A 20,449-nucleotide genomic window follows, 5' to 3' on the forward strand; every position below is an offset into this window, starting at 1 on the left:
CAAAACAAAACAAACAAAAAAAGTATAGAAAAATGCACTCATGAAATATTATTTATCTTGAATGTTTGAAAAGAAAACTGAAAAAAATTAACATTAACAGCAATTAATAAAGCATCTGGGAAATAATTCAAGGTAAGGGGTTAAGTGTTCTTAGCAATTTTTGAATTGTTTTTATATAAAAATCCATCTTACTACTAAGGGAGCTTCTTATTTGAGGGCTAAATTATGTTTCTGCACGTTCCCTAGAACTTTAGCACTGAAAGGAATCCTATCTACTGAAGAATGAGTGAAGTTCTCACGCACAGTTGAAAATCTTTAGGCAATAATAACTTAGCAACTCTTTTGGGTACAAATGCCAATTGGAGCTAGGAAATCAAGTATCTCCCCTGGAGCAGATATCAATCATTTCCTCAACCCTAAACCCTTTCCTTATGGGACAAGCCCCAAAACTTTACTCCCCAATCATATCAAATTAGACTGCAGTGGGCTAACCCAAGTCTGCCAAATTTTCCCTCTAAACTGTGGCAGAGAACTGAGTCAGACCTTAGAAGTCTTAGGGTGAGTGGTCCTTTAGGGGTCTAAAGGCCTGACTACGGCCCTTAGCATGACAGGGACATATGGTCAAACAGGCTTAAAGACTGATATGGCATTTTTTTAGCTGTCAATAAGAAATTAAAGTGGGTTTATGGAGAGAAGCAAAAGGGGGAGACATGCAGTCTCATCAGACATATAAAAGGAATACAATGGAATCTCATCATTAAACAATTTTTTTCTCTTTCCTCTTCATTTTTGCAAAGTGAATAGTTATTAAAACTAGAGGGGAAACAGAAAACATTAACTATTCACTTTACAAAATAAAAGGGAAAGAAAAAAAACACTAAATAATAAGCACTTATACTCAATGAGCACAATAAGCAGATGATATAGGGAGAAATGCATCAGTGAGTTTCATTCCTATGTCCCTTCTGCAGTACCTACTGCTGTACTGACAGAAACTCTATGCAGCATATATTTTTTATTTGCCATGGCACCAAATGCAAGCCAGCTATTTTATGCAGTGGTCAACCAAAAATAAATAAACCACCCAATATTTTAGTGTACTTTATGAGAAATTAAAAACAATATTTTAGTGTACTTTATGAGAAACCTCAAAAACAATTTTGACTATGTGAACTGTATCTGGTCTGTTATAGTAAGAACCTGCAGCTCCTTTGTAACTGCCTGACAACTTTCTAGCTCTCATTGGTCATATTAAAGTTCCTATAATCATACTCCAAGGAGCTCCCTAGGAACTTTCTAACATCCCTCCCTTTTTTCTTTGAGCTAATTTGGTACACTTCAGTGCCTTATACTCAGATTTTCCTAAGTGATTCTCCTAATAATCTGTTGGAGTCTTTTTCTGACCAACAGTACAGAAAAGTGACAGGCAGTAAAACCATATGGTTAGGAATTTAAGAATCAGATAAGCTCTTTATAGGAATCATGGCTCCACCACTTAATAGTTTTGTAACTTTGCAGACATCATTTAACCTCTATGAATCCATTTTCTACATCTTTAAAATGGACATAATGCTACCTACAACTCACAATGCTAATCTGAAGATTAAGTTAAATAGTATGTTAAATAATATAATTATTTAACTTATATTATTAAGTTAAATATTTTATTATATTATTTATATTATATAATATATATTATATTATATATTAAATGATATTATTAAGTTAAATATATTATTAAGTTAAATAATATAAGTCCTTAGTTCTGTGCACGGTATATGCCATTCTAATTACTAATGGTAATTATTAGCTTAAATTCCTGCTGAATTCAACCTGTCTCATCGCCTTCTCCTAAGGCTCCACAATTGCTCTTATTTCCATGACATTTTTATGAAATTTTATAAAACTTATGCAAGAAACAAATTTATTAACAAAACAGAATTTGTATGAATCAAGCTGCTTTTCTATATTTCTCAGACTCACAAGGTTAATTTAATATTCCGAGATCCATTTTGGGGCCAAACAATATTTCCAATGTACACATTAACGTGATCAGTGTTATGCATCCCTCCCAACCACTGAAATACTCTTCCTTCTAAAATTTATTTTAAATAGTGAGTGGATCTTACAAAGTAACTATCATTTAAGACAAAAGAACTGTAAAGGTTAATAACTCATGGTCATGAAAATTATTCACAGCAAATAAAACATATATAACAATATCTAACAGTTAAATGCTATTTTCAGATTTTCATGTTTTGGACATACCATTAAATATACACCATCAAATAAAAAGTCTGTTTCCCAGTACTGATCTCTAATACTACCTCTAATAAATTATATAAAGAGTATTCTACAGAAATAACTAACTTTGGAGAGCTGGGTCCCTTAAATCCTTTAACAAATCACATTAGTCATAAGAAAAACATTGGACTTTAATAAACTACATTTTAAAATAATCCTCAAACTTCCTTTTAGGCCAATTCTCAAAGTTTTTTCCATATCTTTCTTTTTTTGTTACAACTATTAAAGAGAAAAATAAGCACTTCAAAACTTTCAGTCTGCCTTCTGGTAAAGGCATATCAGGGAAATGAACACCTGACTGACCAGCGGTACACAGACATTTCACATTTGTATCGGTATTAACAGCTTTTGAAACACTCTTAAAGGTATTTCACTTGATTCTCATAGTCATTTGAGTCAACATGGTAACTTTCATTCCCATTTTACAGAAATAAAATTCAAGGTCAGTAAAATAACCACATATGAAAATTAGGACCTACATTTTTACACTTCAAGTTTAAAACCCTTTCCATATCATCACATTGCCTCTCACCTGGATCATTTACCAAATAGTATAACTGGGATAAGAATAAAAGCTATTGACAGATGTAAAGAAAAGAACATTAAAATGGGATAGAGTGGGGAAAGGAGAAGTTTCAATTATACTTTATACTTAAGAAGGGGTTTTAGCAAACAGATACTTAATTTTTTGAGAATTTAATCAAACAGAATGCTTGAGAGGTTATGAGGAAACAGAGACACGGGCACTTTATTTGCAAACATCTGTGGGTGTGCGTGCAGTACTTTTTTCTTGCCTTAAACTTCAGTTTGAGTCACAGTGGCAAATTATAACTTCTTTTAAGAGAGGAAGAATTCTGCTTGCAGTTATGCCCTTGGGAAACAATTTCACAATCCTTACCATATTTTATAAATAAACAGGGTTACCAGAAAAAAAGAAAAAGGATTCCCTTTAGATAGAAATAACAATTTCGAAGAGCAGCTCACACTTTTCAGAAACAAATACAAAGTTAAGCTACACAGCCAAACATATTTCTTTACTCACACACAGAATCTTTAAGATCTCTCATTTTGGCAAGAGGAAAGACCTCTTATTTAAAGCTAGAGCTTTGAAATGAGTAATGATATCCTTTCAAATAAAAAGAAAGGTGAACAACAGGAAACATGGTGGGTATGAAGGCTCTCCATGGTGGGCTTAGGCACGGTTTGAATGAATAACACTGGCCCAAATCTAGTTTATTCCACAGTAGAGAGCATCTGGAGAAGGAAACGGCAACCCACTCCAGTGTTCTTGCCTGGAGAATCCCAGGGACGGGGGAGCCTGGTGGGCTTCCGTCTATGGGGTCACACAGAGTTGGACACGACTGTAGTGACTTAGTAGCAGCAAAGAGCATCCTGATCAGAACAGATGAAATCACACACTTCTAAGGATTCTCCTCTGAGTTAATAAAACATATCTTTTTCATTAAAACTTCTTCCTCATCTAAAAAAATTACTAATTTGCTACTGTGACTCAAACAAAAGAACTAAGGCAGGGAAACAAACGTCCTCCTAATATAACCCCCCCAAACACATACACATACACATACATAAATTATTCTTGATTTCATGTGGCAAGGCATTTTCTTCCAGTTATATGTCACCCAGAGATGTATAATGCGTGGTGCCAGAATTTAAAATAAGTATGATAAGCTCTCTCTGTATGAACGAGTATAATCAGTTCATTTTTCATTCCTTTTCTTCCATTACTTATTCCTTAATATTTACCTGAACCTCTGAATTGGAATCAACAGGCTGTAGCGAAAACCAAGTTTCTTTCCCACTGTGGTTACACAAGTCTTCTTTTTTGATGGCTACTTTTCCTATAATAAATAAGTAAAACAATGAGGAAACATATTTTCTATAATCATCAGCACCATTACATATTTTTTTAAAAAAACATTTAAAAATAATTTTTATCTGCTGATAACAAAATCCATTCTTATAAAGCAGTTTGTGTATTTTAAAGAATGAAAAGGTGCCTCATTTTCCTCTACTGCTTGGCTGACCCTTCTCTGTGCCATTTTGAATTAGGGGATTAGACCAAAACTCAGTTGTATTTATATACAATTGCACTTTTTAGTGGAGAAGGCAATGGCACCCTACTCCAGCACTCTTGCCTGGAAAATCCCATGGACGGAGGAGCCTGGTGGGCTGCAGTCCATGGGGTCGCAAAGAGTCGGACACGACTGAGCGACTTCACTTTCACTTTTCTGCACTGGAGAAGGAAATGGCAACCCCCTCCAGTGTTCTTGCCTGGAGAATCCCAGGGACGGTGGAGCCTGGTGGGCTGCCGTCTATGGGGTCGCACAGAGTCGGACAAGACTGAAGCGACTTAGCAGCAGCAGCACCTTTTAGTACTTATTCAGATTCACTTTTTTACCCAGGGTACACTCAGTATAAAAGGCAATGTACAATGATTGTACAATGACAGCGCAAACTAATCCTCCCAATTCTTGAACACTGTGAACAGACTATGTGTTTTGTCTAAACAGACATATCTGCAGTTAATAAGAGTTTATAAGCTCCAATTAAGAGAACAGAAAATAACAATATCATATGGTCATTAATAATTTTGAAAACTGACTTGAAATTATGAGATTAAAATAGTTTTACTGTAAATTTGGTTTTATCAAAACACTGTAAACACTGCTTATGTTGCTTCAATGCATTTAAAAAAAAAAAAATCAAAGCAGTTCCCTAAAGAGTTTCTATGTCTCAGAAACAGACACAGAGCAATGAACAAAGTAGTATGAGAGGAAGAAACAGAAATGTTCTTATTATAATGAAGTATTTGCCATGTTGGTTACAAAGCATTTCCTTCCTCAATTCAAGTTTTAAGAAGTAGATAGTTTTGCATATGACTGACAATTTATTCCAACATTCAACACAAAAACGTCAACAAAGGATATACGTTAAAGTAAAAAATAGCTCACTTTCTTTGATTTTACCAAATAAAAATTTTCATTTTAAGTGCCCAAATTGTACTTCATATCCTTTCACTTTATGACCTAGCTTGGTCTTTCAGTTCAACATTTGAAAACTTATGGAAAACAGTAAAAAAAAAAAAGTTTTCTGTCAAGATATATCAATTTTAGTGTATCAAGTGAAAAGAAAAGACATAACAAGAAAACAAACACAGAAAAACTGTCTTTAAAATTTTATTCTGGAATTAGATTAGTAGTAATGGTTGCACAACTCTATGAATATACTTAAAACCACAGAACTGCATGCTTTAAAAGGGTAAATTCTATGGCATGTATATAACACATCAATAAAGCTATTAATTAAAAAGTAATCATATAGACCCTATTGGACAATTTTCAGGATTTTTAGTTTTATAATTTATGAATATGTATGTAAGTGTACATATGCGTGCATGTACAATACATCCAAACATCACTAAAGCAAGCCCTCAACTTAAAAAAAGGCTTTTTGGGGGGTTCCCTGGTGGCTCAGCAGTAAAGAATCCATTTGCAATGCAGCAGCCGCAGGAAGACACAGGTTTGATCCCTAGGTTGGGAAGAATCCCTGGAGGAGGGCATGGCAACCCACGCCCATTAAAAAAAAAAAAAAAAAAGTTTTTTGGGAAATGTACTGGTTTGATGGATTCATTTACTCATTCAACAAATAATCACAATGACACTATATTTTAAATGGTAAGCTGATTTTCAGAATTCTTCAACTAAAGTCTGCTGCTGCTGCTGCTAAGTCGCTTCAGTTGTGTCTGACTCTGTGCAATGCCATAGATGGCAGCCCATCAGGGTCCCCCGCCCCTGGGATTCTCCAGGCAAGAACACTGGAGTGGGCTGCCATTTCCTTCTCCAACGCATGAAAGCGAAAAGTGAAAAGTGAAGTTGCTCAGTTGTGTCCGACTCTTTACAATCCCATGGACTGCAGCCGACCAGGCTCCTCTGTCCATGGGATTTTCCAGGCAAGAGTACTACTTGACCAATAATGCTTCTAAAAACTAGAGTAGAAATCTAAGAAATACCTGTTCTATTCATGACTCACAACACAGATGACTGAAAACACATCTTTGTTACAAGTGCCTAACCAAAAGTTAGTTCAAAGGTTAAAAAAAAAAAAGCCCAGAAGAGAGGACCCTCTTCTCTTACTTCATGTCTCATGTGTCCATGGTACTCACTGTCACAAAAGAATTGAATGGCTCATATCCCCTGGGAGAAAAACCCTTTTCTGACTAGCTCTATAAATAAGCCATTTGTTTTTATGAGAAAAACCTGCAATTTTATTGCCAGCTCTTACTCTTATCAAGTTCCTTTTAAGGCATCAATTTGTAAAATGTAAAGATTTGGTTGCAAGAGACTAGTCAGTCCAAAGAAGCAGAGAAGAGCACAGGATCTCAAGAAGTCAAAGAAACTGACAAAGCACGACAGAAAAACAAAGAAAAATATTTGAAGTCATTAGGTATTAGGATACCAGCCAACACATTCAGCATTTCATTGGGCAATATAACACTTGAAAAAGAAATGTCATCAGCCTTAGGGAATCAAACAGGATAGAGAGGAGTTATGAAGGGAAGGAGGGAAGGTAAATAAATGAATGAATGAATGAGAAAGGTTGGCGGGTAAAGGAGAAGGGAACTCAGGGAAGGAAGAAAGGAGCAGGGAAGGGAGGAACAAGTTTCTGAAATACAAGTAAGACCCAAAAAATCGCTCCTCATTCTTGTTGTGAACTATCCTTAAACAGGTTATATGGCAGCTATTAAATACAAAATGTAAGCAGCCTGATTATAGTGGAATGAGCACCGAACTGAAAAGAAAATCCAAAATTTATTAAATATCTACCAGGGAGTAACATTCTTACACATTTTGTTTAATCTTCATAACAATCTTGGGGGTAGATGGTATATTACAGATGAGGAAAGCTGAATGATACTAAAAACCCACACACTAATGAGTGCTAGAGCCCGATTTCAAAACCAAGGCACTCCTGTTCAGGTTTCTTCCAACGACACTAATTCTCAGCCAACTGTCAATTTTGTTACTTATTAGCTGTGTGATCTTGGGTGATTTATTTAAACTCTATATCTCATTTACCTCCTCTGTAACAACTTTCAGTTCCAATGATCTTAAAAACTTATTCTGTGCATCCTCATGGTCTCCAACAGCGTTTTAATGTTTACTATTTTAAACAAAGGTAACTCGTTATTTCACTAGCTATGAGATCAGCAACATCAAAAATAAACAAATAACTCCCAATGCTTCACACAAGGTATGTCTGGAAACCATGTTTCTTGACACAACTTTGAGGAACTGGGCTCTTTTGAAAATAACTTTTATCCAGTCCTATTCTCTTTCTGACAGCAAATTTACGTCTTTGGCAAACACTGTTTATTTAAGGAAGTGTATGGTAAAATCATGTATAAATTATGGAGTAGTCATTTCAACAGTTTGCTTAAACTGGGAAATATCTCTTAGGAATAGAACTTTTGATTAAACATTTGCTTGGCCCTAAAACTCAAAAAAATAAAATAAAAATAATTAACCAGTCAACGCAGGAACCAAATACAAAACACATTATTTAAAGGTACTATTTCATTTCCCCACTATACTGACAAACTCATAGACAGAAAAAGTTTGGACCACATATACACACATTTATATACCAGATACTATATCAGTTTCTTAAAATCAGACAAGGAGAGGAAATACAAAAAGAAATGAAGGAACTGTGGACACAGAAACCATCCTTGTTGGTCTCTAAGTAAAAAAATATATAAATATTCTTAGCTTTCCAGTACCACTTCTAGGCAGCATTTTCTTACCATCTGTAAAAACTGTGTTCTACTAGGGCCCCGTTTTTAGATACAACATATTCTTAGAAATTTCATCCTGATACAGATCACCAACTGGCAACATCCTGATGGCCTTGTTCCTACTTGGTTACTAGTAGAAATGATGAAACGGTAGATAAATGTAGGGATAAGTGTGACTGCCTATACAAGATGAAAAAGAACCAGAGGACTGAACAGATTCTGGCAGCATCAGTAACAGCAACTCAGTCAATGGCAACACTTAAGTACCTTAGTGTACAGGGTTTAGAATGATTCCTTTTGGTTTCTGTGGCAGACTGGTATATTAGTAATGGCTTTCAAAAAATCATACTTCCCTGTCTATGCCATTGTGTCGTCTCCTCCAGCACTGACTCTGAGTTTGGCTATGCCACTTACTTTTGCCAATGGATACCAGCAAATGTAATGCAAGTAGTCTTAATAAGCATCTGCAGTAGGACTTGCCCTCAACATTATGTGGAGGGGGAGCACATGGCCAGCACAAGCCATCAGACACATGGATCAAATCACTGAGCCCAGTCAATTTCCCAAGTAACTGCATATTAGTGACTCCAGGGAAGACCAGCAGAACCACCCACTGAGCTTGGCCCAAACTGATGACCTGCAGGACCATGAGCAAATACAAGATTGCTAAATTAAGCCACTAAGTATTAGGGTGATTTGTTATGTAGCAATAGATAACTGATACAGTTCCTATGCAAACAGACACAGAAGTGTAGCCTTAAGCTATTTAAACAGTAGGTTTGACCTAGGAGCTAAGTAAGTGCCAGCAGAAATGACAATTCTAATGTTGAAAAACACATTAGCTGTCTTAAACCCAACCTCATTTTATAGGTGAACAAGGCCTATGAAGGTACAGTGACTTGCTTAAGGTCACAAAGCCAGTGAGTGATAGAGTCATAAATGGAATTCAGGTCTCTGGTATCCTAGTGAAATTCTCTTACAACATTCTGAATCAAGAGGTAAGAAATACAAGTTAACCAGCCTACCATGGTTCAATTATTTGAGCCTAGATCCCTCTGAAAACTAAAATAATTAGAAAATATACATTAGAAGGTAAAATGTATATGTTTAATATTACTAGGATCCTTACTGGAAATGGAATATTTTTTTAACAAAAAGTTTTTCTCTTCTCTTCTTCTCCCTTTTTAAGGGAAGACGACACTATATCATAGGACAACACATCACACAATAAAAGACTTTCAAAGCCTTACTTTTACAATTTCCTATCTTTTTCTAACATGGTTCCTTGGTCTCAAGTTTTCAATTAATCTATAATCAGTTTTCATCCTAACTGTTCTGGCATATAAAGGTTTCTAATACAAAAAATTATGCCCCATATTAATAACAGTTATCACTTCCAGGAAGGGGACTGGGGGTGGGGGGGGTGGGTCAGTGACCAAAATTAATTGTCTGTAATATTATAACTAAAAATTTTCTTTTACAAAAAGAAAAATATTCTTTTTTTTTTTTTTTAAAGGAATAACAACTTATTCGGAAAGGCAGCAAACTGAGAAGATGGCAGACTAGTATCTCAAAATAACATCTAATCAGGGTTTAGATGCCAGTTTCTTTTTTTTAATTAAACAGAGCACAGGTGTCTCAGTGCATTAGCTTCTGTTGCGGAGCTGGAGCACAGGCTCTAGAGTCTGTGGGCTCAGCAGCTGGGGCTTAGTTGCCCTGAGGCACGTGGGATCTCCCAGGGCCAGGGAGGGAGCCCACGTCCCCTGCACTGGCAGGCAGGTTCTTAAGCACTGGACCACCAGAAAAGTTCTCCATGTATTAGCAAACAATTAAAAATTAAAAACAAACACGTTCTTAAAGCTATCCAACCAGTACACATTCTTAGATCTTCTTAAGTTTAAAAGATGGTTCTCTCAATTCTAGCTCAAATTTAATTCCCAGAAAATGCTATGCTATAGGACTGATTTTTACTTTAAAAAATAAATTAAAAAAAAAAAAACAAGCAATTTTTGGAAATAATTATAAACCTCAACTAAAGGCCTTTTCAACAAATACTATATGATGACTATGAGTAAACAGATGATGAAAATGACAAAACATTTTCTTAAAAAGTCAGAGTAGTCAATTAAAGATACACACTCTCTCGTGTTGCTAATAATCACCAAAAGCCTCTATCAAATCTTGTTTTCCCATTAAGAGATCTCCTTGCTTTCCCTACTCTCTCTCTTCCAATCTTCCTGATACACTTCATCAATCTTCACTAAGTCCTCATTTCCCCTGTTAAGCCTCCAGAAGTGCTCCTAGGGCAATTTCATTCATTCCAACAGAGGCTTCAAGTTTCACATAATGCTAATGATTCTCAATATCACATCTCCAAACATCAAATTCAGATCTTTTCTGTGAGCTTCAGGTCTGTGTTTCCAACAATCAACAAACATGTCCACCAAGATGCTCCCCAGGTAATGCAAGTTTAACCTGTTTGTAACCAAAGTCATCCTCTCCCTTTCTTATCCTGAATGCTCTTTATCTCAGTTAATGACAGCTATTAAAACAAGATTATTTTTAACTCTTTCCTTTCTTATATCCCCCCTTTATCTCCTCAGTCCCTAAATCCCATGTGAAGCTATTCCTGTGAAGGACATTCCCTCATCTGCATTTCCACTGCCACTGCCCTATTCATCTCATCTGATAACAGCCTCCTTGATGGCCTCCTTGCCTCTAATCTCTCTCTATTCTAAAACATAAACCATACATGATATATTTAAAGCAGATTTTTCATACTTTAAAAATATGTGTATATATAGTTATATATATGTATACACATTTTAAATATGTTATCTATGGACACTGAGTTTATTATTGTTCAGACCATAGGAAGTTGTTAAAATACACAAGTATATTCGTATATACAGTTATACATAATTTTTAAAAGGTTCCTGATTCTTAAAAGGTTAAATTGTCTACAGAGTAAAGTCCAAATTCCTTAGCAAGGCTTTAAGTGTCCATCACAACTTGGTCCAATTTACATTCCCAGATTTCACCTTCTACCAACCTTGGCCTAAGTAATTTACATATATCAGCAGATACACCACAAATACGACTCACCTTTTCTTCTCTGCTTCTGCTAATCCCTATTATCTTGAAACTTCTTTCTTTTCCTACCTAGGTAGTCTCTGTTAATTCTTCACCAAACAAAATTAACTCTTCTTTCCTCTATGCTCCCAAGTACTTTGTTCCTACCTCCAGCACTGCTAAGTCACTTCAGTCGTGTCCGACTCTGTGCGACCCCATAGACGGCAGCCCACCAGGCTCCCCCGTCCCTGGGATTCTCCAGGCAAGAACACTGGAGTGGGTTGCCATTTCCTTCTCCAATGCATGAAAGTGAAAAGTGAAAGTGAAGTCGCTCAGTCCTGTCTGACCCTCAGCGACCCCATATATTGCAGCCTTCCAGGCTCCTCCGTCCATGGGATTTTCCAGGCAAGAGTACTGGAGTGGGGTGCCATTGCCTTCTCTGACCTCCAGCACAGACCCTATTAAATATATTAGTATTAATCAGCCAGATAACCTGGGAGCAACTTGAAATTTATTCACCTTAATATTCCCACCTTTTGTACACCACATAGACAAGTGTTTAAGGATGTAGCCTTGGGATGATCCATAATTAAGGGTTTGCTGGACAGAGAAAAGTCTACATATAAGTAAAGAAGAAGTCAGAAGGAAGATAATTAGGAAAATACAATAATATTAAACTGCCTTTTCCTTGGCTTTCAGCAAGTTGAATAAGCAATCCAAAGAGTTTAATGTGACACAGAGGCAGATGAGGACTGAAAACTATGAAATGCCTTCTGCGACAGAAGAAAAGTATTTGACATGCATATAACTGACAAAAGTTAACGGATTTATCAAATATGGAGGCAGAAGAATAAATAAAATTCCACCCAAAAGAAAAATAAGCAAAAGAACTAACTAATTCACAGAAGAAAAATGTAAAAGACCAATAAACATGTAAAAATTCCTCAAATTCACTAGTAATCAGAAAATACAGGTTTAAAAAAATCAAATATTACTTTCACTGATCAAGTCAGAAAAAAATTTTTCAGTAATATCCAAGAACAACAAATTTTCTATGATAATTTTCAAGGTACAGTGAAATGATTATGCCCATGCCATGTTTGAGGGAATGTGAATTACGTGAAAGAGGAAAAAAGAGCTGAATAAACAATACAGTATAATAATATAAATGCATGAAGTAAAGAATGAGAAGACACAAAGCATTAACTGTAGCTATTCTTAGGCAGAATCATTACCAGTCCCTTAAAACATGTAATAATTTTAGAATTTAAAAAAAATATTACTGTTTTTAAAAAGGTATTTTTAAATGACTTTGGTAAACTTCAAAAACGAAGTCAGATTACAGTGAATTAAAAAGAAATAAGTAGTAAGCAGAAAGATATAAATCACTTGTTCAGGAGTTCAACAGTAAAAGCAGAAGCAAATTAGATGGTAGTCAAGAGGTCAAAGTTAAATAAAGCTTAATCATTTAAACTGCAGGTGATGAGTATATTTGAAACTGGAAAGGAGAGCTGGAGATGATGAAATTCAGGACACTAAAAACAGAGACTAATGCATGTAAGTGAAAGACCTCTACCTGTTATTCAAAGACAGTGGTGCAAAAGCCATAAATGTGACACATATGTGGTCAGTTAGTTTTGTCCGAGTTGATGCTCACAGATCGTACCTCAGGAAATTATTTAAGAAACAGAGTTACTGGTCACCAATACAGCCAGAGAGAAAACATGTGATCAGATTAAAGTGAATTATTACTTGTATTAGAAAAACTTCAAAAACAGCTGTTCTTTGGTAGGGATCAAATACTGTGATCTTTGTATAAAAACATTCTTTGAATCATTCAATGATTCTTGTACTGATCATTCACCAAATTTAAGGCACTCTGGGAGTGACAGTCTCTGCCTTCATAAATATATATATTCAACTAGAGCATCTAGACATTAAACAACAAACTGATGAACAAATATAATGAATACTACAGAAAAGGGACCCATCAGGCACTACAGAAATATATGGCACCATGACTAGAGGGAAAATGGTCATGTCAATTCCCTGACAAAGTGTCGCCCAAGTTGAGCATACAAATTAAAAATCAGATCTGCAAATGAACATGAAGTCTAGAGGGAAGGATTAGAAGTTTGAGAGTATATTATTCTGTTGTTTTCAACTTTATACTTAGAAAAAGAATGAATATAAACACCAATGTTGTGATTAAAAGATAATTATGAATGGTACATACCTATACGAAGGTCTCTTTGTAAAACATTCTTATCATAAACATAGAAAGACAAATACTGGAAAGTTCTTGGAATCTCAAAATAAAATTCTTCACTGAAAAACGGGCTAGAGAGAAAAGAGGGAAAGCTCATTAAATTTAAAGTCAACAGTGTCCTCATATTTTATTTTCAATAAAATAAAATTACAGATTAAACCATAAAGAAAAACATCAAGAATGCCAAAATAATTCTAAGTTTCAATTAAGCCTGTACAAACTAAGCTGAATTTCTGAAAGGACCTTGACTGCCAGGTTGGGCTCAGAAGATTTTCTGGAGTCCTGTGGACAGAAGATCCAGTAATTGCCTGAGGTCATGGTCACCTTAAAGTGGACACAGTTGAGAGCTCAGGACAGTGTCATTCACACCATTATCTCAAAAATATGTAAATCACAATAATATATAATACCTAAAATGAATATGGTTATGTAAAATGTTATTTAAAACATATTTTAAAAAACTAAATTAGGTTATTTTTAATCAGCTTTATTGAGGTACAAATCATATAACATGTAACTTAAAGTACAGAGGTTACTGACTTGTGATAAATTTACAAACCTGTGTAGCATCCATCCCAATCAAAATATAGGAACATTCTAACTCCCCACAAAGTTTCCTGTTGTTTCTCTGCAGTTACTCCATCATACCTGCCACAGGCAACCAGTGATCTGATTTCTGTCATTAAAGATCTATTGTAAGATTTCCTATAAATGGAATCAAATAATATGTACACTTGCATCCAGCTTCTTTCACTCAGTTTAATACCTATGAGATTTTTTTCCATTTTGCTGCGTATATCTTTAGTTCATTTCTTCTAATTGTTGGGACAATAAAATATTGAATTGTTGAATACTGACTGTTGGATATTCCACAGTCTATTCTCCTAGTGATGTTATCTGAGTTGTTTCCAGTTCAGGCTATCAAAAATATGGCGGCTATGAACATTTTTATAAAGCTCTTGAATGCTTTCAGTTCTTTTGGAGAGGTAACTAAAAATAGAATTGCTGAGTTAAAAGGCAGGTGAGTTTTTAATTTATGAGAAACTGTCAGACTGTTTCCGATGTGGCTATACTATTTTACACTCCTACCAGCAATGTGTGACAGCTCCAGCTGTTCCACATCATTGTCAACTTTTGCTACGGGAAGTTTTTTTAAATTAGCTACTCTACAACATTATAACTCAACTATACATCAGTTAAAAGTCATTTTGAAAAAAATTAGCTATTCCACTGAATGACATGATAAATGCTTACACCTGTGTAATCTCTACCCTAATCAAGATAAAGAACACTTCCATCTCCCTAGAAAGTTCCCGTGTGTACTCATTCCCTCCACACTGTCACGGGAACCAGTGATCTGATTTCTATCATGACACATTATGTTCAAGACTGTATAGAGACAAAAATATACAAACTATATTTCCCTTATGAATAAGGATGTTGAATATCTTTTCATGTGCTTGTTGCCCATTTGTATATCTTATTTTAGGAACTGTTGGAGTCTCCACCACAGGTTGTAAAAGGTTTGTCTGTTTTCTCATCGGGTTTTTTTGTTTTTTGTTTTAATAAATTCTGGATACAAGTCTTTTGTCAGAACATTTTCTACCAGGTGTGGCCTCCCATTTCATTTTCTTGACAGTATCTGTTAAAGGGCAGAAGGCTCTGATTTTGACAAAATCCAATTTATTATTTCTCCTCTTTTATGACTGATGCTTTTGGCACCTAAGTAAAGAAATCTTTGCCTTCCCCCAAATTGCTAAGATTTTCTCCTACGAAACAGCTTTTCTAAGTTCACTGTAAGAATGCTATTTTGATATTTAAATTCTCCTACTAAGACATGAATCTCTGAAACACTAGTCAACATCCTTTATCAAGAGTACCTCTTTCCTGGTAATGTTTAAAGAATTAAAAAGATATTTTTAAAATGTCACCATAACTTACAAGCTCTTCAGGATGTCACAACTTAAAAAGATGAAATGCAAATTAAATGTCTCTTGTGCTGTGCTGTGCTTAGTCGCTCAATCGTGTCCGACTCTTTGCCACCCCGTGGACTGTAGCCCTCCAGGCTCCTCTGTCCGTAGGAATTCTCCAGATAAGAATACTGAAGTGGGTTGCCATGCCCTCCCCCAGGGGATCTTCCCAACCTAGGAATCAAACTGGAGTCTCTGGCATTGCAGGTGGATTCTTTACCAGCTGAGCTACCAGGGAAGCCCAAATGACTCTTAAAGAAGTCATTTCTGACCCTATCCAGGAAACAGTTGATTTAGCTTCTCAGTTATTATAAAACCTGGTCAATTTCTGTCAATATATTTTTCACTTCAAATTCTTCATTACAACTGTACTTCAAATTGTAACCAAAATAAACTTTTAAAAATTGGTCTGTCAAAATAGTCTTCTGAATTAGTCTCAACATAGAAATTAATATAAAACAACTGTTAGGCAAAGATGCATAGGTATTGTTCTCCTTTGTGTCACTTTATAAAAAATTATAAAATTGAGAATTTCCTTCTTTGGAAGGAATGATGCTAAAGCTGAAACTGCAGTACTTTGGCCACCTCATGCGAAGAACTGACTCATTGGAAAAGACTCTGATGCTGGGAGGGATTGGGGGCAGGAGAAGGGGACGACAGAGGATGAGATGGCTGGATGGCATCACTGACTCGATGGACATGAGTCTCAGTGAACTCCGGGAGTTGGTGATGGACAGGGAGGCCCGGCATGCTGCGATTCATGGGGTCGCAAAGAGTCGGACATGACTGAGTGACTGATCTGATCTGATTTGATCATGTATCCACTCTGAAATACTATTTTTAAAACACATTCTAAAGCCAAATAAGAACAAGATGAAAATTATTCACTAAGTCACCTGTATCACTGTATCATCACAATCTCAACAACCTAATCCCCACATCTGGGTGCCCACATCTTTATTTTATAAGTAAGGTAACTAATCAATCCATTTGAGAAGGGTTTTCAACAAGGTTGGTGAGGAGCCATGACAAGACTTATACTCTACTGTTACCACTGACCCATGATTATGCACATCACTCCCAAGGAAATTCCTGGTGGGGGAAGAGAAGCACAAGGTACAAGAAGTATTGCTACTCAGTTTGTTTATAGGTCTCCTACTTCTCAGAAGGATTGAGACAGAGATTTAGGAGCTATGGGTTCCACATGTGACTCCTACTTACCTGCTATGAAAATTCTATAACCAGACTATCTATAAAAACTGTAATATTCAGAACCCATAACAGATCTAAATGATATCTACTGTCTTTTGACTTAACAGCTTATCACAACATTCAGAATAGTAGAAACACTGAAATGAAAGCAAGGTGAGCAAGGGTTCATACTACAGATTCTTTCACCCTGTTCCGCAAGAATGCTAGGAGGCACCTAGAATCCAAAAAACATCTAGCCTAATTGTATTGAAATGACCTAAGGTAACCATTGGAGAAGGCAATGGCACCCCACTCCGGTACTCTTGCCTGGAAAATCCCATGGACGGAGGAGCCTGGTAGGCTGCAGTCCATGGGGTCGCTAAGAGTCGGACATGACTGAGCAACTTCACTTTCTCTTTTCACTTTCATGCATTGGAGAAGGAAATGGCAACCCACTCCAGTGTTCTTGCCTGGAGAATCCCAGGGACGGAGGAGCCTGGTGGGCTGCTGTCTATGGGGTCACACAGAGTCGGACACGACTGAAGTGACTTAGCATAGCATAGCATAGCATAGGAAAGGTAACCATTGGAGAAGGCAATGGCACCCCACTCCAGTACTCTTGCCTGGAAAATCCCATGGATGGAGGAGCCTGGTGGGCTACAGTCCATGGGGTTGCTAAGAATCAGACAGGACCGAGTGACTTCACTTTCACACACTGGAGAAGGAAATGGCAACCCACTCCAGTGTTCTTGCCTGGAGAATCCCAGGGACGGGGGAGCCTGGTCAGCTGCCGTCTATGGGGTGGCACGACTGAGGCGACTTAGCAGCAGCAGCAGCAGCAGCAGCAGCAGCAAGGTAACCACTGACAGCCTTACAATAGCTTCCAAGTGTCTATGAATCTAGAAAAATAACTTAAGGTGGACAGGTAGCTCAGCTGGTAAAGAATCTGCCTGCAATGCTGGAGACCCCGGTTTGATTTCTGGGTCGGGAAGATCCCCTGGCGAAGGGACAGGCTACCCACTCTAGTATTCTTGAACTTCCCTGGTGGCTCAGTCAGTAAAGAATCCACCTGCAATGTGGGAGACCTGGGTTCGATCCCTGGGTTGGGAAGATACCCTGGGGGAGGGCATGGCAACCTACTCCAGTACTCTTGCCTTGGAGAATCCCCATGGACAGAGGAGCCTGGTGGGCTACACTCCATGGGGTGGCAAAGAGTTGGGCATGACTGAGCGACTAAGCAGCAGCAGCAGCAAAAATAATTGATTTTATCATCTTCCCCAACACAAATAGCTGGCAAGGCAAGGGCTTAATACAAAAAGTAAGCTAATTTTAGTTTCTCATTTACGAGGCTATGTGGTAGAAACTAAAACAAGTATTCAACTTATTGAAAATTACTAGTTTTATATATCACTGATTTTTATGTGATATGTAATCAACATACATTAAGAAACAAACAGTTTCAGGTTCCAATCTCAGTTTTGCTTCTAACTTCCTTTATTAAGTGTGCAAATTGTTCAGTCTTTTGGTGACTCAGTTTCATCATTTATGTAAATTACAGAATTCTAATAAAACAGGGCAGGTGATTTATGATTAAAGATGTGAAGTATATTCAAATCTTCTTGGGCTACTGAATATTTCATCCATCATATGTTCATTCCAACAACTTCTGATTCCCTTATTTTAACTTTTATCTCTGGACAAGACTGTATCCCTCCAGCACAGCTCTGCACTAGAATTATATCCACAAACACTATTAAAGGGAAGAGGTGGCACATTTCAATTTTATGAATTAAAATTTACTGATACTCTTGCAGTGCTACTACACTTCCAAAAAATGAGAAATCTACCTAAGAGCTCGTTCCCTTACAGTGCACTACTTAGTTAAGTGGCTTGTTAAGGGGTAATTTATTCTCAAGAGAAATAAAATTATGATGTACTTTGAAAAAGTTCAAGTAAGTGGGCAAAATTTAGCCTAGAGAAAAAAACTGAGGTATTGGTGGTTGTTTTCAAAAACTTCAAAGACTATCATGTGAAAGATGGATTAAACATGTTCCCCATATATTCAAGGGACAGAATTAGGAACAATTAAAAGGAAGACACATTTTTGAGGCAATGAGAAGCCACATGAAAGCAAGTTCTGCGTCCATCTTGTTCTCGTGGATGTATGAATAAATAGCGCCCGGCAAGTGCTTGGCATACAGTAGGTTTTCCTTTTGATAGACATTAATCAACTAAATCTAAGAGTCAGAATAGTTCTAAGACCTAACAGGCTGCTTAGGAGGCAGTGAAATCCTTGGTCACTTGAACATTAAGCAAATGCCAGATGACGACTTGTCAAAAATAATTGTCAGGAGGAACTAAGTATAATGGATTTAGTCCAGCTCAATGAACATTAAGGCTCCTTAAACTCTGAGATTCTGTTAATTCTAAAAATAAATTCAGAAACGAAAAGGAAAATAAAAGTTTCAGATGAAGAAAGACTTCTTGATAACAGTCAGGAAAACATATAAAAGCTATCATTCAATATATATCATATTAGTGATAATTTACTAATTTTTTACAAACCTTAAAGATTTTTCAACAACTTGGGTACGATAAACTTCTTCCTGGTCCAAATTTATGGTGCAGAAACAATCTCTCATCTTGTTGGGTCCAAGATATGGCAATAAATTTTTCGCTTCACCTGTTGGCACAAAAATTAAAACTGGTGTTAAATATCACTGGCTGCTTCATGCTAAACCTTATATGGTATGCATTAAATGAAAAAGAACATATAAGATATAGCACAGAAAATAGTATTAGTGATTACAGAAAGATAATAAACTTGGTCTAAAATAGTCTGGTGAGATGGAGGTGAGGAGCTGTGTGTAAAGGGGCACGTGAGATATGTTATACCACTAGATCCCTGGTCCCAGGAAAGAGCAATGCTCCCAGCTTGTGCTCTCAACCCCATCCCACCGGCACCACCCCAAGGACTTGTCTCCACAACTAATCCCTCTTTCCTGTATCACTAGCTGTCCTCTCTACTGGATCATTACCATCAGGTCATAAATAAACTCTGGTATTTCCCAATTGTAAAAACAGCACAAAAAAGAAAAAAATCTCCTTTGATTCCACCTCCCCCTCATGACATCATTCCATTTCTAGACTCCCTTTCACAGCACAACTTCTCAAAAGCAAACATCTACAGTCACTGTTTCTAATTCCACACCTTCCATTCATTCTTCCATCCAATCAGCTTTTAACTCCATGACGACAATGAAGCTACTCTAGGCAGGGTCACCAATGCCTTTCATATTGCCAAACCCAAGGACATTGCTCTGTCCTCATCATACCTGATCTGACAGCACTGTTTAATGTAAGTGAAGGCTAACATCGCTCCTTAAAACTCATTTTTTCTTGGCTTCCATAACACAGTATTTCTGGTTTTCTTCCTACATCACTGGCCCTCTGCTGACTTCTTTCCCTCCTCACCTATAAATGCTGCGGTGCCTCAAGGTTCAGTTCTGGGCCACCTTCTCTTCTTTCCCTAAGCAAATTCCTTCAGTATATGGTGTTAACGCCCATGCCTCTAAGAGGCCTGAGGTCATTTCCAGGCCTGATTTCTCCTCCTCAACACTAGATGTGAATATTTAACTGCCTCTTCGAATATCCAGTAGAGTTCTCAAATTTTTTAAGTCCCAAACCATCTGATTTCCTCCCCTAAAACCCACTGTTTTCCCCAGTCTACCACCATCTTCCTCTCTTTCTCTCACCTGTTCCCCATACTTCCCACTCCCACATCCAGTCCATCAGTAAATCCACTGAACTCCGTAATAAATCCCAAAT

At 36.8% G+C, this 20,449-nt stretch overlaps 1 protein-coding gene across 5 annotated transcripts in view; it reads right to left on the bottom strand.

Moving 5' to 3' along the window:
* RASA2 (RAS p21 protein activator 2) overlaps positions 1 to 20,449 on the bottom strand; it is a 126,276-nt gene that overhangs the window by 81,069 nt on the left and 24,758 nt on the right. For 3 of the 5 annotated variants that reach the window (XM_055569499.1, XM_055569498.1, XM_055569500.1), the window contains exons 2-4: positions 19,187 to 19,304; positions 13,428 to 13,531; positions 4,069 to 4,163 (exon numbers count right to left, since the gene is read on the bottom strand). In XM_055569499.1, the coding sequence (XP_055425474.1) occupies positions 4,069 to 4,163; positions 13,428 to 13,531; positions 19,187 to 19,304 (317 nt within the window). Of the gene's footprint in view, positions 1 to 4,068; positions 4,164 to 13,427; positions 13,532 to 19,186; positions 19,305 to 19,659; positions 19,797 to 19,956; positions 20,061 to 20,449 lie in introns of those variants that run through there. The other 2 variants (XM_055569503.1, XM_055569502.1) reach the window with 2 other exon arrangements.

Source organism: Bubalus kerabau, chromosome 2, assembly GCF_029407905.1.
Source record: "Bubalus kerabau isolate K-KA32 ecotype Philippines breed swamp buffalo chromosome 2, PCC_UOA_SB_1v2, whole genome shotgun sequence".
In the NCBI taxonomy this organism is placed as follows: domain Eukaryota; kingdom Metazoa; phylum Chordata; class Mammalia; order Artiodactyla; family Bovidae; genus Bubalus; species Bubalus kerabau.